The sequence below is a fragment of the Chlamydomonas reinhardtii genome, chromosome 17, assembly GCF_000002595.2.
Source record: "Chlamydomonas reinhardtii strain CC-503 cw92 mt+ chromosome 17, whole genome shotgun sequence".
Taxonomy (NCBI): Eukaryota; Viridiplantae; Chlorophyta; class Chlorophyceae; order Chlamydomonadales; family Chlamydomonadaceae; genus Chlamydomonas; species Chlamydomonas reinhardtii.
Genome location: NC_057020.1, coordinates 4319696 through 4333746, shown reverse-complemented (window position 1 = coordinate 4333746; position 14051 = coordinate 4319696). Strand labels below are relative to the sequence as shown.

Here is a 14051-nt window from a genome sequence, read left to right as displayed (position 1 = left end):
ACGGCAAGCTGGGGTTACGCTGCACAGGCCGAGGAGCTTCAAACATATGACATTGCACGTAAATACATCATTCTTTACATATGCATATTGATGCAGTTGTGAAAAGACATAAAGTACGGTATGGTGGGCTTCTTCACATGTGCAGTCTGACACGCGTGCGATCGGGTAGACAAGTTCCAGACACGTCACGAGCCTTGGAGAGAGCAGCAATAGCAACCTCAGCTCCAGAACGGCCACTGGTGTGTAATGCAGCGTCGGTAACAATGCTTCATTTATGTTGCACCAGCGTTTAGAAACGGCCCTGCCCACTAGTAGCCACTCCACCGCTGGCCGCACAAAGCGCGCGTCCGCCCCCGCCCCATGTAATCAAAACTCACACCGCAACGCCGTCCCGCTTTGGAGCTAGCATTCCACTGTCCTGACCAGCAATGCTTGGCCTCAGTGAGCCCTGGCTCCCGCGCTTCAGCGCCCCAGCGGTCGCATCCAACTCCGATCCTACGTCCACCGAAGTCACCCCGCCCGGCCCAACTCCACCCAGCGCAGCCCAGCCGCCGGACGCTGCCGCCGCGGACCCTGGTGCCCCATCCTCGGCGCCCTCGAGAGCGCATGCCAGTGCCTCCGCCTGCGCCTGCGCCTGCGCCTCCGCCGCCCTAACCGCCGCCTCTGCCAGCCCCAACGCATCCATGTCAACTGATACCCCGTTGGCGCCCGCGGCCGCCGCTGCGTCGCCGCGGTCCCCACGCCCATCGCCTCCTGCTACGGAGCCCCTCCCACTGCCAGTGTCGCTCCTGCTTGGCCCGGCTTCACCGTCGATGTCGTGGTCTCGAGCATCATCATTAACAGTAACAGCACCCGGGTGCGGGTTTGCTTCTGCTACATGTGCCGCAGCGCCTTCGTCTGCCTCCGCGCCCTGCCCGCCCTCCTCGCCGTCGGTGTCCCCAGCGTCTTCGTCAAAGCTCGATGCGTACTCATCCTCCGCCTCGCCTTCAACAGCCTTCGCTTCCTCCAGGTCCTGAGCCGACTCTGCCCGCGCATTCGTCGCAGCCGCCGGGGCCACAGCCGCCTTATCTGCGGCTGCCCCCGGAGCAGCTTTGCCTGCTGTGGCGCTGGGCGGCAGAGGTGGCCTTGATCTGGAAGGGGAGGAGCGCGCCGCGGGGGAGTGCCTGGCGCCAGGAGACGCTACCGCGGGCCGTGCCCCTGCAGAAGAGCCTCGTGCCAACCCGGGCGCTGTCGGTGCTGCTGCTGACGGCGGTAGGTGCGCGAAGCGCCCCGACCCCGACCCAGACGCCGAACCTGACCCCGATACTGGCGCTGGCGCTGAGCCGGACCCAGCTGCTGTTGTGGCTGCAGAACCGCGGGTGGAGGGCTGCAGCCTTTCCTTATTCTGGTGTGCGGCTAGGGTTGCTGCTTTCTTGTTGGGACTGCTGGCAGGGACGGGAGCGGCTACCCCTGCGTTGCAAGCTCCTGACGATATGGGCGGCATCGCAGCCAGGGGCGCTGACACCGGGCGGCCTCGGCCGCCGCCGATAGCCGGCAGGGCGCCCGCCAGCCGGCGGCTCGCAGCTGCGCCGCCGTTTGCGCCAGCCACTGTAGCTCCATTCGAATGCACGGCGGCGGCACCATCTTTGTTGCTGGACGGTGCGTGGGTGTGCTGGCCGGGGTCGGCGACGCCGGAGAGGCCAGAGGTGGATGCAGCTGAGGCGCTGAAGTGGGGGGTGGCGTGCATGGTCCGCAGCAGGGCGCGGTAGTAGGCACTGCTGCCGGGAGCTGGTGGCTGCTGTGGTGCTGGTGGAGGTGGCGGCCGCGGCGGCGCGGCCCGCGCACTGGATGCGCGGGGCAGCAGCTTGCCCTGCCGCTCCAGTCGCCGTAGCCGGCTCCTGAAAGCCTGCAGCAGCGGCATCAGAGAGAGAAGAGAAGGAACGGTTAAGACTGCGATAAACCTTGCAGTGCATGGGGCGCATTGCACTTGTCAGGCGCGCGCATAATGCAAGCACATGTTTTGCCTTTGCCCTTCTCATGCACCCTGTGCTCCCTGTAGCGCGCGCCGCCGCGCACCTCTGCCGACTGCTGCATGGTCATGGTCACCTCGGCACAGCGGCCCGCAAACCGTGCCGCCGCGCCAACCGCAAGGCCGTACGATGCGCCCGCCGCCGCCCACCGCTGCAGGTGCTCGCACTCAACCGCCCGGTTGAAGTACGACATGGCGAGCCGCGTCCCGGCGGCGGCGGCGCCGGGGCGGCGCAGCACGGGCAGCACCTCGCACAGGCGTGTCAAGGGCAGCCCATCCCCAAGCGCCGCCTCCAATTCCGGAAGTGACACCGCAAGCTCACGACCCGCCGCCGCCACCGCCTGTTCCGAATACGCCAGCGCCGCCTCGTGCCTGCCCGCGGCGCTGCTGCACGCCGCTAGGTTCAGCAACGTCTCTGTCCCGGGGCCGCCAGCCCCAGCCCCGGCCCCGACGTCCTCCTCTCCCGGCGCAGACGCTGCGCGCCTGCGCAGCTGCTGAGTCCCCCCAGGCTCCGGCGAGCCCGCACCTCCTCCAGGCGCAACGCCCACCCTCGGCTCCGCACGGCTGCCTGACCGCTCATGCGATTTCGCCTCTGCCCCACGCTGGGCGGTCTGGTCCAATGCGGCTGCCTCCAGCTCCGTGGCGCGCTGCAGGTAGGCCAGCGCGGCGTCGCTCTGCTGCAGCTTGCGGTGCAGACAGGCCAGGTTGTTGTAGACCACGGCCTGTAAGTGCAGGTGGTTCCAGCGCGAGTGAACGTTGAATGGCAAAGGTGATAATGTTTGGACGGCGGCGAATCCTTGGAAGAGCAGGCATGTGCTGTCATCGTGACTGAATCCCCATCCCCATTCAAGCACCGCCATGACCAACTGCGTTTCCCTGCCACCAGCACCGCCACTGCCAACAATGCGCATACCTGCAGCTCCAGCCGCTTCGCTGTCTGCCCTTCCAGAGGCCCGCCGTGCCCTGGCTCCACTTCCGCAACCCCCTTTCCAGCCTCTCGCCTCCCCCTCCCCGCATTCTCCCCAGCCGGCGCCAGCCCTGATGCAGCTGCCGGCGGCTCGCCCAGCAGTAGCAGCGCCTTGTCGAGCTGCTGCCGCGCCTCGGTGGCTCGGCCCGCCCCCAGCAGCGCCACCGCCGCGGCGTTGTAGCTGCGGCACAGCTGCTCAGCAACCAGCCCCACCCACTGCCGCACCGCCTCGGGCGACAGCCGCTTCACGTGCGGGTCCTGTGGCGGCTGCAAGTGCTGGTGATGCTGCTGTTGGTGCTGCCGGGATTTGGAGTCCTGTGGTTCCTGGGGTGACGCTGGCTCAAGGTGAGGGTCGGGGCTGCGCGCCGTGACCGCCGCCGTGGCGGAGGGCGGAGGCCCCGCTGCTGCCGAGCCCACTCGCTCGGCACTGCTGCCAGACCCGTTCCCCTGAGCTTCTCGTTGCTGCTGTTGCTGCTGCAGTATAAGATCCTGCAGCTGTGATTCCAGCCTCCGTATCTGCCCCAGCACCTCCCGCGCCCGCCGGCTGAGTCCTCCTGCGCCGCCCGCCCCGCCCCCGCCGGCGCTGCTACCATCCTGGCTCCGGACGTCCGAGCTACCGCCGCCGGCGCCGCCGCGGCCCCGCCCGGCCGCTCCCTCTGGATCCTCTGACGCAGCATGCTGCGGCGCCAGGGTGCCGGATGTGGGGACGAGGAGCGGCATGGCTGAGTGCGGCCGCGAGGGCGAGTAGGAGGAGCCCGAGGAGGCGCACCAGGGCCCGACAGCGAGCCCTGACGGGGCGGCGCCAGCGCTGGCGCCAGCGCTGGCGCCAGCGCTGCTGGAGCCGCCCGTAGCGGATCGGCACCGGGTGGGGCTGGTGCGGATCGCGACTGCGTACGGCTCGCCTGGGAAGGAGGGCGGGGCCAGGGGCTGCGCGGCCGGGCTGGCGGGCTCCAGGGTCCGCGCCGCCGCTGCTGCCGCCGTGCCGGGCCTGCTGGCGATGTGGCTGTCAGGTGGGTCGACACCAGAGCTGGCTGGTGCCGCTCCACCGCCACTGCGGGCGAGGCTGGAGCGGGTGGGCGACATCGCGGAGTGCGATGCACTGCCGCCGCGATGGCCCGCCGCTGGGGTGCCAGCTGTAGCGGGCGCGGGCGCTACCTGGAGTGACGCCTGCTTGCCCGCACTGCCGCTTGCGCCTGTGTAGCCGTTGGCTGCCGTTGGCAGCTGTGTAGGTATTGTCGCTGCAGACGGCGCTGCAGGCGTCGCAAAGCTGAATGAAGCGGGCGAGGGAGATGCGGCCCCGGCGTGTACACCTCCCGCCGCCGCGAAGCCCTGCTGCTGCGGCACCCCAGCCAACGGGGACGCGGCCGAGCCGGGGGCCGCACCTGCCGGCCCCTGTCCCACGGTTACGCTTTGCCCCAGTGCGCCTGTAGATGTCGCCAGAACGTCCAGCAGGAACTCAGCCTCCGCGTCGTCCAGCGACAGGTCCGGGCGACGCATGTTCAACAGCTCCGCCGCAGCTCCTCCAGCACCCCGTTTCTGTCGTTGAAAGATGATATTATCAATTATTTGAGTGCAGCTTTGAAGCAGACATTCCACCCGCTGGTTTTGGCCATGCGAGGCCCTTAGTCGACCACACTAAATTTAGCCTTCAGTAATATTGTAAACATGATAAGTGCAACATCATAAATGCTATGTAGTTGATTGGGAAACTAATTAAGCCCCTAAACCAGTCTCGCTCCAGAGTGTTTGGCAAAAGCAGCACCAAAGCTTGTGAGATTTGAAGACAGTGCGTGATAACTACTTGATTTAGTGAATGATGGGCCAACTGATCGGGGCTGACAAAAGGGCTCCGACGGGTTTCGTGCCGCGTGTCCTCGGCAACGCAAGGCTACCCCTGTCCCAACACGCAGCTGTTGACAACCTGGCTTCTCCTATTGCTGTGAAGCACGTTGTTTCATGTAAAGCAGCGCCTGATAAAGCTGCCTAGGATTACCTAGGCCTCGGGTTGGGTTGCTCGATTCAGCTTCTGCATGCGTGATCACCGCGCGAGCAACACAGGCTCCAGTACCAGTTATACTCGTGTTGCAGCAAAGTCAAAATCAACATAGCCTAGCTGTACTGACTTTGCAGAGCGAAATAACTCGCTCCTCCCGAAGCCCAGAGCTGAGCGCAGCAGGCTAGGATTGAGTAGCGAGCGAGCTACGAGTCAAGCGTAGTCAGTTCTATAATATTAGGTAGCCATAGAGGCCTGAACGCGGTTCACTAGCCTCTTGGAACTATACGTCGGTAGAAGCCGTGAAGAATGCCTCCGGCTGGCGGTGGTTCGGAGTCTGTGAAGGTGACTACATCGTTGCAGCAAGCTTTATGGACAGGAACAGCAGAGCTAAACGCAATCGGCATTCGCAGGTGGTCGTGCGCTGCCGGCCTCTGAACGGCAAGGAGAAGGCAGATGGCCGCTCGCGTATTGTGGATATGGATGTGGATGCGGGCCAGGTCAAGGTACGCGCAGTAACTGGCGGCAGCACCGGGCACATGTAGACCGCTTCGCAGTCGTCGCATGCGCTCAACACGCTCGACGTCCTCGCAGGTCCGCAACCCTAAGGCGGATGCCAGCGAGCCACCAAAGGCGTTCACCTTCGATCAGGTGCGGCTCAATCAGGCCCGGGCGCGAACTATGCCCTGTTGGCCCGCGCCCCGCGCACTAGCAACCCTACCTGGCTTCCGGCACATCGCTGCAGCCCGGCAGTGTTCGGGTGGACTACTCAACCACGGGAGGGATCCTCCTAATGCGGGATCGGGACGGAAGTGCGCGGACACGCTGCACTTTCATGATACCCCATGACCTGGGGGCTGCCGGCTCACGGCGGCCGAACAGCGGCCTGAATACAGTTTCGGAGGGCGCGAGGGCGCCCGGGCGCATACCCTGCACACGCTTGCCACTAGACGACGCACGCCACGTCACGCCGCTGGTAACACTACGCAACGCTGCCCGTTCGTGCACAGGTGTACGACTGGAACTGCCAGCAGCGGGACGTGTTCGACATCACGGCCAGGCCGCTGATTGACTCTTGCATCGAGGGCTACAACGGTACGCTCGTGGCGTTGGGCTGCTGGGGGGTTTTGGGATTGCCTTAGTGATTGTGATTGCGGCGTTTAGATCGTGTGTGTGTGTGGGGGGGGGGGGGTTTACGGGCCCAGCGCCTGAAAGCGCGGGAACTGCCGGTACGTGGGGCCACGTGGGGTGTAGCTATGTCTGCACACCTTCGCTGGGGCGTCTCAGTGCATAGCCGCGGCGCTATGCTAGCTAGAGCTGTAAAAGCGTGCCGACAACAGTGGCATACGTAAGTGCGTGCAAACGTGCGTGCCTGCCTGGGCGCTGCGCCTTGTAGGCACCATCTTCGCGTACGGCCAGACCGGCACGGGCAAGTCGCACACCATGGAGGGCAAGGATGAACCGCCCGAGCTGCGCGGCCTCATCCCCAACACCTTCCGCTACGTGTTCGAGATCATTGCGCGCGACAGTAAGTAGCGGTGTAGCGGCGGGCGCGCTGCAGGATCATCCTGAGATGCTGCAGGGCAAGGGCACGAAGGGGACACGAAGGGGTGGCTATGGGCTGCTTGGCAGGTGAAGCCGAGCTACTTGGGTAGCCTAGGGTTGCTAGGTACCGTATGGGAGGCGCGTTGTTCCATTCCCAACCTTGCATCCACCCACAACCCAACAGGCGGCACGAAGGAGTTCCTCGTGCGCTCCAGCTACCTGGAGATCTACAACGAGGAGGTGCGTGCATGGGTGGGCATGGTCAATGGGAACAACGTTGGGCGTGTGTGTTTATGCGTGTGCAAGGTATCCCAGATGCATAGCGCAGTGGCCGAATGGGTTGACGTCGAGCTGGAGCGGCTTTGTGCGCCTGGGGCTGGGAGGGCTCGGGTGACACTGGTAGCTACTCAGAGTCAAGGTGCCGGGACCCGGAGCGGGGATGGTGGTGCTTAGGACTCGTGGCTGGATTTTCACACGGTTTCGAAGACGCAGCCACATTAACAGCATCTTAGCGCTTGGAGGAGCCCGTACGCCTACCACCGCCTGCCCAATTAACTACGGTAGCCATGGTTGGGACTTGGCACGCCGCAACCATGCAGGTGCGCGACCTGCTAGGCAAGGACCACAGCAAGAAGATGGAGCTCAAGGAGAGCCCCGACCGCGGCGTGTACGTGAAGGACCTGTCGCAGTTTGTGTGCAAGAACTACGAGGAGATGAACAAGGTCCTCCTGGTGCGTGCGAGCCCTGCTCACGTGCCAGCCCCTACGGCCTCGCTTGGGCTTGCTCTTGACCTTGCCGTGCCCCAGCGCGCGCACACCCAGCGGTTTGTTGTGTGCCGCTGGCGTCGCGTTCACTCATTCAAGCCCCGTGTCGCTGCTGCTGTGTGACGCTGTCCCTGCGTGGCCATGTGCCTGTGTGGCTCCTGCAGGCTGGCAAGGACAACCGGCAGGTGGGCGCCACACTGATGAACCAGGACTCCTCGCGCTCGCACTCCATCTTCACCATCACCATCGAGTGCATTGAGAAGCTGGAGAGCGCCGCAGCTCAGAAGCCGGGTGCGTGCTAGAGTGCCTCAGCGCGCAATGCTGGATGTTCCCTCAGGACGGCCGGTGTATGCGGTGCGCTGCGGCGCTCGTGTCGCCGCCTTTTGCTGATGCGCACGGACGAACACGAGGGCATGCAGTGGCGTTCCGTGCAGCCTGGGATCGTCGTAAGACTCATAACCGACCGCTGTTGTCGCCCGAAGTGGATGCAAACAAATTGTTTATGCGCCTTCTTACAGTACTGTCCGGATCCACTGATTTGGCTCTGTAGGCGCCAAGAAGGACGACAGCAACCACGTGCGTGTGGGCAAGCTGAACCTGGTGGACCTGGCGGGTAGCGAGCGCCAGGACAAGACCGGAGCCACCGGTGAGCAGTGGCCTGCTTGAAATTTGTTACAGGAAGAAGTCAGAAGGCAAGGGTCGCATGCCCACCGCATACGTCTGGGCTACAACCGACCTCTCTCCAATGCCCGGCCGTCGGGGCAGGGCACATGCTGGCAACCATGGTCGGGGCGAGGTCTTGACGTCACGCCCCGCGCTGTGTTGATATGTCTGCTGCTGTGGCATGCACACCAGGTGACCGCCTCAAGGAGGGCATCAAGATCAACCTGTCGCTGACGGCGCTGGGCAACGTGATCTCGGCCCTGGTGGACGGCAAGAGCGGCCACATCCCCTACCGTGACTCCAAGCTCACGCGTCTGCTGCAGGTGCGTGTAGCGACTGCTGGACCGGCCGCTTGTGCAGGCACGCGCGCGTGCGCATTGCGGGCTCCCGTGCCGTACAGGCGCTGGCAGCAAAACACAGAGTACGCTACCCCCCTTAACTCCCGGAGTCTGTACAACGCTGCGCCGTTGGAATACCGCCATCTTCTAACTAGTAATACCGCCATCTTCTAACTAGTAATTGGAGCCTGGAACCCTAACACCAACCTTTCCGGCTGGCCTTGTAGGACTCCCTGGGCGGCAACACCAAGACGGTGATGGTTGCAAACATCGGCCCTGCGGACTGGAACTACGATGAGACCATGTCGACCCTGCGTTACGCCAACCGCGCCAAGAACATCCAGAACAAGGTGCGCTCGATGGCTCTCTAAGTTCTGTTTTTACGCAGGTCGTGGGGCGTTTGCCACGCAGTCCACGCTTACACTGTGCGGCTTACACTGACGCCGCGCTCCTACTTCCTTGCTCACGTTCCGGCGCCGCTCCTCGCCCGTCATGCAAACCCCTTTCATTCCCACAGCCCAAGATTAACGAGGACCCCAAGGACGCGATGCTTCGCCAGTTCCAGGAGGAGATCAAGAAGCTCAAGGAGCAACTGGCGGTGAGCACGCACGGCAAACAGGCGTGCGCCACCAACACCGCCAGCTTAAATTTGTTAAGCAGTTAGCTCTGGGGATCTAAACTCACACGATTCCTGCAGCTAATCCTGCAAATGTCGCATGCTACGGGGCTCACAGTTCACCTCTCCTCGTTTGGCCTCTCCCTGCATGCTTCTGCCCGCAGGCGCGCGCTGCTGGCGGCGGCGGCCCCATCACTATGCCGTCCGGTGGCGGCAGCCCCACGCAGAAGATTGTGGAGCGCACGGAGGAGGTGGACCCCGACATCGACGCCATCAAGGCGCAGATGCGCGCCGAGCTGGAGGCCAAGATGAAGAGCGACATCAGGTGCGTGCGCGGGAGAGTAGCGGCTGGATGGTGGTGGTGATGGGGGGGGGGGTAACTTTGCGCCAATCCCGTAAGGAAACAGTCACGCTGCAAGGAGAAACTGCAGCCGCATACGCGAGCTGTGGTACATCACCGTAGGTAGACGGGCGGGCTTGGGCAGGGGGGGGGTTGCAAGGATGACGAAGCGGCGGCGTGGGAAAAGCGAGCAGCCGTGCGTGTGGGACGCAACGATTCCTTGGAACGAAACCGCCTGTTCCTTGTCCTGACAGCGCTTCTTGGTGACGCGCCCCCACCCACAGCACGGAGGCGCTGGACAAGGCGCGTGAGGAGGCGGAGGCGGCGGCAAAAAAGCAGCTGCAGGTGTGCACGGCGCGGGGATCGGGCTGACAGGGTACTTGACCACTCACCCGATCTTGACTGGGAGAACCCGTAGCCCAGTCCCGGAGTGCGGTGGTGGTGGGGTGGGGCGTGACTCGAGGGTGCATGGTTGGCGTCAGCGGGCCGCTAGACGTGGCATGCATTTGCCCGGTGTCTGTGACAGCAACCCAAAAATGCCCGACGTTGCGGCGCATTTCACAAACTCCTGTACTGTACGTCCCACTCAACACACCACCACAACAGGCCATTATTGACGACCAAGGCAAGACGGAGGCGCAGAAGAAGGCGGCGCGCGATGCGCTGAAGAAGCAGGCGGAGGAGGCGCGCGCCATTGCGGGCGCCATCGAGAAGGAGAAGCAGGAGAAGGCGGTGTTGGAGTCGCGGATCAAGGAGATGGAGGGCAAGGTGGGCAGCGGCGCAGGGGCTGGGGAAAAGGCCAGATAGAGAACGGGTTTTGCCGGGAGCGCATTCACACCACTCCATCATACGCTGTTGTGCCAAACTCGCAAGCTCGCTCCCCCCCTGCTCACAACATCGCCGACGACAGATCGTGGTGGGCGGTGTGAACATGCTGGAAAAGGTGGACGAGCTGAAGCAGAAGAGCGAGGACATTAAGCGCGAGGCCGCCATTCGCAAGCGCCAGGAGGAGGAGGCCAAGCGCAGGTTGGAGGAGCTGCAGGCGGCGCAGGTGGACGCAGACGCCAAGTTTGCGTCGCTGGATGAGGAGATCAATGTGAGTGCTGGGCTGCGGTCGACAGGCATGCGCTGCGATAAGTATTTGGTGTGCTTGCGGCGCGGCAAGCAGTTAGTTCAGGGCCTGCTGCGCCCCGGGCTATTCAAGTAGAGCAGGCTTGGGCGCGTGAGCACCGTAGCCTACATCGCCTCCGCCCCCGCTTATACCCTTCTGTTTTGTTTCCTGACGTTTCATCGCCGCACCGCCGCTTGGCCACCGCCGCCCACAGGTCAAGAGCCGGCAGCTGAAGAAGCTGTTTGAGAAGTACCAGGGCAAGAAGGGCGAGCTGGCGGACCTGCAGGAGCAGTTCCAGCGCGAGCGCGAGGGCATGCTGGAGGACTACCGCATCCTCACACAGCAGGTGCGCGTCACGCTAGGGAGGGGTCGCGTGCGCATACTGTATGGGGTTGAACGAAATAGATTCTGCAGCGCAGCGCTCGACGATGGCTCAAACGTGCCAAGCCTTAATACCACGTCGGCTGTGGCTCCTCGCTCCCATCCACTGCTGCGCATGCCACGGCACCCAACATTAGACCCTCCCTCGCCTCACTCCCGCCTTGGTTGCTTCGCCTGCAGATCAAGCTGAAGAACCTGATCATCGCTTGCTTCATCCCGCCGGACTACCAGGACAAGATCATGCAGCACTGCCATTGGCAGGACTACGACAGCAGTTGGAACATCGACTGCATCGCGTACGCAGGTGTGTGCGCGCACGTGCGCGTGGGTCCGGGCGTTATCACGTGCTTGCGGAGGTGGAAGGCACGGCTGCCATGTGGTCACATGGCCGCGGGTCCTCACGGTCCCCAGCAGACGTGCGACTGTGCTTGCCTCGCCAGCCTTGGAAACGCGACACATACCTTTACTCTGCCGACCGCCACGGCGCACCACCAACATGTACAGGCAATGCGGTGCGCACCAACCAGGAGCTGCAGGCGCAGGAGGACAAGGAGCACGACGCGGCGGCGGAGAACGAGCGGCTCAAGAATTGCTTCTTCAGGTGGGAGGAATGGGGGGTCAACTTTGAACCAATCCCGTAAGGAGGAAGGGGGGGGGAGAAATGGGGGGGAGGAGGGGAGGAAGGCAGAGTGCATCAATGCCTGAGTGGGCGGCGGTGTGAACGGCGGGATGAAGCGGCGTGCGGCAGCAACAGGGAGTCATGCAGTCGCGGGGAGAGGCAAGAAGAAGGGAGGGGCAGCGTGGCAACGGCGTGCGGCAACGGCGGGGGAGACGTGCCCTATGCTGCGTGCCCCACGCAATGAGGCCAAGTACGTAACTTCGAGGAATAGTTGCCGTGTAGCTTGTGAGGCCTCCAATCTCGGTAGTGCTAACTCAATCCACGCGTTGCTCTGCAGCTACGAGCAGTTCGAGGCGGCCGGGGCGGGCTCCAAGCAGGGCGGTGGTGGTGGTGGTGGTGGTGGTGGTGCGGCCCGTCCGGGCAGCTCCGCAGGGCGCGCGGTGGGCAGTGCGGCGCGGCGCACAGGCGGCAAGTGAGTACCGGTTCGGAAAGCAGACCGGTGGCGCGCTCATCTATTTCAGTGGAGATCGGCATGCATGCTAGCAACCTGCGCTTCGCCCCATGTGTCGTGGGTCACCCGGTTGCCAGATGCCGCCTGCTTGCTGGCCAGCTGCCCCTGCCACGCCCGCACCTGTTCCCATGCATTGCTGTTTGCGTCCCCATGCCGTTACTCATCCAACAACCCCATCCATCCGCCTCAGCCTTCTGACGCCCCACTCCCGGCCACCTGGCTGCACGCAGGGCCGGCGGCAAGGACATCACCGACATCGGCTCACTGCGCGACTCGGTCAACTGGGGCGACGATGACGACAAGAAAAAGGGGGCCATCCCCAAGGCGAAGGGCCTGGTCAAGGACACAGTGGACCCGCGGCTGCGCGCCAGCAAGCTCAAGTAGCGGGAGCAGCAGTGCACCAGTAGCAGGCAGCGGGCGTAGAGGTTTCAGTGTGTGAAGTAACGGGGCAGGAGGTGCGGTTTACTTAGGCGTGGCGGTGGGGCTGATGGCCGTACATACGTGCATGCGTGCGTGCGTGCGTGCGGCGGCAGTGTGCCAATGTCCAATGGTGTCCAGTGAAGCCGGCGTTGCGCGGCGCATGTACATATGCTGACGAGCGTGATTGCAGACATATGATGATGATTTATTCCAAGACGGTGTGCACGTCGGCTAGGTGTGCATGGATGTGCACAAGCCCAACGCGGCATGTGTTAGGCTCAGATGGATGGTACAGTATGGACGTGCTTGAAGAAACGCAGCACGCACAAGCGAACATGACGTTGTAGAGCCGAGGCATGGTAGGGCACTTCCTGTTGTGGCTGCCAGCAAGTGCTGATGGCGGCATTGGCCCTGGAAGACGGGCTGTTACCTGTAAGCCATCACTCATCAGCCGCTAGTTATATGGGTCTCCTGTCATCATCCAGTGTTGGTTGCATTCAGCGCTCGTATCTTCCTTCGTTCGGAACGAAATTTGCCCAAAAAAACCTCGGGTGGCAGAAATGTTTTGATCTTGACTTGCAATTTTGGCCAAAACGCACGGGATCTTGGGGGGTCTTTCGGCAAACAGACGAAGACACTTTTGGGATTTCGGCCACAACATGGGGGCTACTCCACGGCCGAAACCTGCGTGGCATATGGTAAGAAGCCTCAGAGGGCTGTCTCTATAGGTGTTGAAGGCAGGAGAGTGAGGTTGGGTCGGCGGGAAGCAGGGGAGGAGTGGGCGTGTCGTGTCGGTGTGTGATGGGACAGGGTTTAGGCAGGTTGGCGAGGTCCCGTAGGGTGCAGCTGACGCCCATACCCCAAGCAGACGGCAAACAGTTTGCAGCGGCAGAGCAGAAGTGCATGGCTGGTCGAACGCCGGAGTTACCGTACTGTACCGACAAGTTGCTGGCTGGCTGGTGTCGTGTCGGTGTCGACATCTGAGAGTGTTCTGGGGCATGGCGTTGGGTTCACTGTATTATTCCCGCGCAATTGGCGTTCGCCAAGATCGCCGACACCGCCGCACACGAACCTTGCAGGTTGGTGGCGGAGCCCCCGGGAAAATTTTGGGGGTTGAACGAAGCGGCGGCAGCCTGTTTCGTCAACCAAACGAAGCCATTTTAAGGAATTCGGCCACTGACGCCGCCCCTGCCTTCGTAAGAATGCGGATGTTACAGAGGGGACAGTCCCAGCACCCGAAGACGCCGAGCCATCACATGCTACCAGGGCCCAACTTGACTCCAACCCCGACTTTGCTGCAAACCCTCCCGCGGGCAAAGTCCGTGTGACTCCGCGCACAGTGAGTCCTAGCCAAGCCTCAACCCGCCAGAGCCCCACCGCTGTGCCTCAACGCCACAAGCCTAGGCACAGGAGTGCCGGGAAACGTCTAGGCCGCAGGACACACGCACAGCGCATGCACTAACCAGGGCGCAAGCGTCCAGGTACTAGAACGGTCGCCCACACGTGCATCCTGCCCACACACAAAGCCACCAACCACGCACAACCTCTCACGGCGAGGGGGGCGGGGAATCAGCGTCATACGGCAAGCACAAAACCATGCCGTCACCAACAGCCCGAGATATGAAGGGATGCGCAAACGGCACACCGTCCCAACCGTCCCAACCGCAAACGTCTGGAGACGACCCCAGAAGTCAGCTACGACGGCAAGTCCAATGCTCAGCACCCGGGCCGACGGCAACTTTGCTCGCGCCGCCAACCCGGCCATAACCACACGC

General features: G+C 63.2%; 2 protein-coding genes across 2 annotated transcripts; one reads left to right on the top strand and one right to left on the bottom strand.

The window, feature by feature from the left end:
• Positions 1-62: 62 nt before the first annotated feature.
• CHLRE_17g731001v5 (uncharacterized protein) lies at positions 63-4776 on the bottom strand. Its single transcript, XM_043072426.1, has 3 exons — positions 2922-4776; positions 2056-2730; positions 63-1885 (listed from the first exon to the last, which is right to left on the bottom strand). Exons 1-3 carry the CDS (start codon positions 4470-4472, stop codon positions 374-376), a joined length of 3738 nt encoding a protein of 1245 aa, XP_042914885.1. The 5' UTR covers positions 4473-4776; the 3' UTR covers positions 63-373.
• A 160-nt stretch (positions 4777-4936) lies between these two features.
• On the top strand, positions 4937-12724 carry CHLRE_17g730950v5 (uncharacterized protein). Its single transcript, XM_001701458.2, has 21 exons — positions 4937-5313; positions 5382-5474; positions 5563-5619; positions 5979-6063; positions 6365-6496; positions 6698-6753; positions 7113-7244; positions 7442-7568; positions 7828-7923; positions 8133-8263; positions 8506-8628; positions 8796-8876; positions 9059-9219; positions 9519-9579; positions 9841-10002; positions 10145-10330; positions 10560-10691; positions 10907-11030; positions 11231-11327; positions 11683-11817; positions 12087-12724. The coding sequence occupies exons 1-21, from the start codon at positions 5278-5280 to the stop codon at positions 12238-12240; spliced, it is 2361 nt and encodes a 786-aa protein (XP_001701510.1). The 5' UTR covers positions 4937-5277; the 3' UTR covers positions 12241-12724.
• Positions 12725-14051: the final 1327 nt, after the last annotated feature.

What these genes read in the sequence shown, in the direction of transcription:
- CHLRE_17g730950v5 (XM_001701458.2), top strand. Translation starts at nt 5,278, where the DNA reads ATGCCTCCGGCTGGCGGTGGTTCGGAGTCTGTGAAG. An exon ending in CGACTGCATCGCGTACGCAG is followed by an intron (nt 11,031 to 11,230) that starts GTGTGTGCGCGC and finishes CAACATGTACAG; the next exon opens with GCAATGCGGTGCGCACCAAC. An exon ending in GCGCGGCGCACAGGCGGCAA is followed by an intron (nt 11,818 to 12,086) that starts GTGAGTACCGGT and finishes GGCTGCACGCAG; the next exon opens with GGCCGGCGGCAAGGACATCA.
- CHLRE_17g731001v5 (XM_043072426.1), bottom strand. Translation starts at nt 4,472, where the DNA reads ATGCGTCGCCCGGACCTGTCGCTGGACGACGCGGAGGCTGAGTTCCTG. An exon ending in CGAAGCGGCTGGAGCTGCAG is followed by an intron (nt 2,731 to 2,921) that starts GTATGCGCATTG and finishes CTGCACTTACAG; the next exon opens with GCCGTGGTCTACAACAACCT. An exon ending in CCATGCAGCAGTCGGCAGAG is followed by an intron (nt 1,886 to 2,055) that starts GTGCGCGGCGGC and finishes CCGCTGCTGCAG; the next exon opens with GCTTTCAGGAGCCGGCTACG.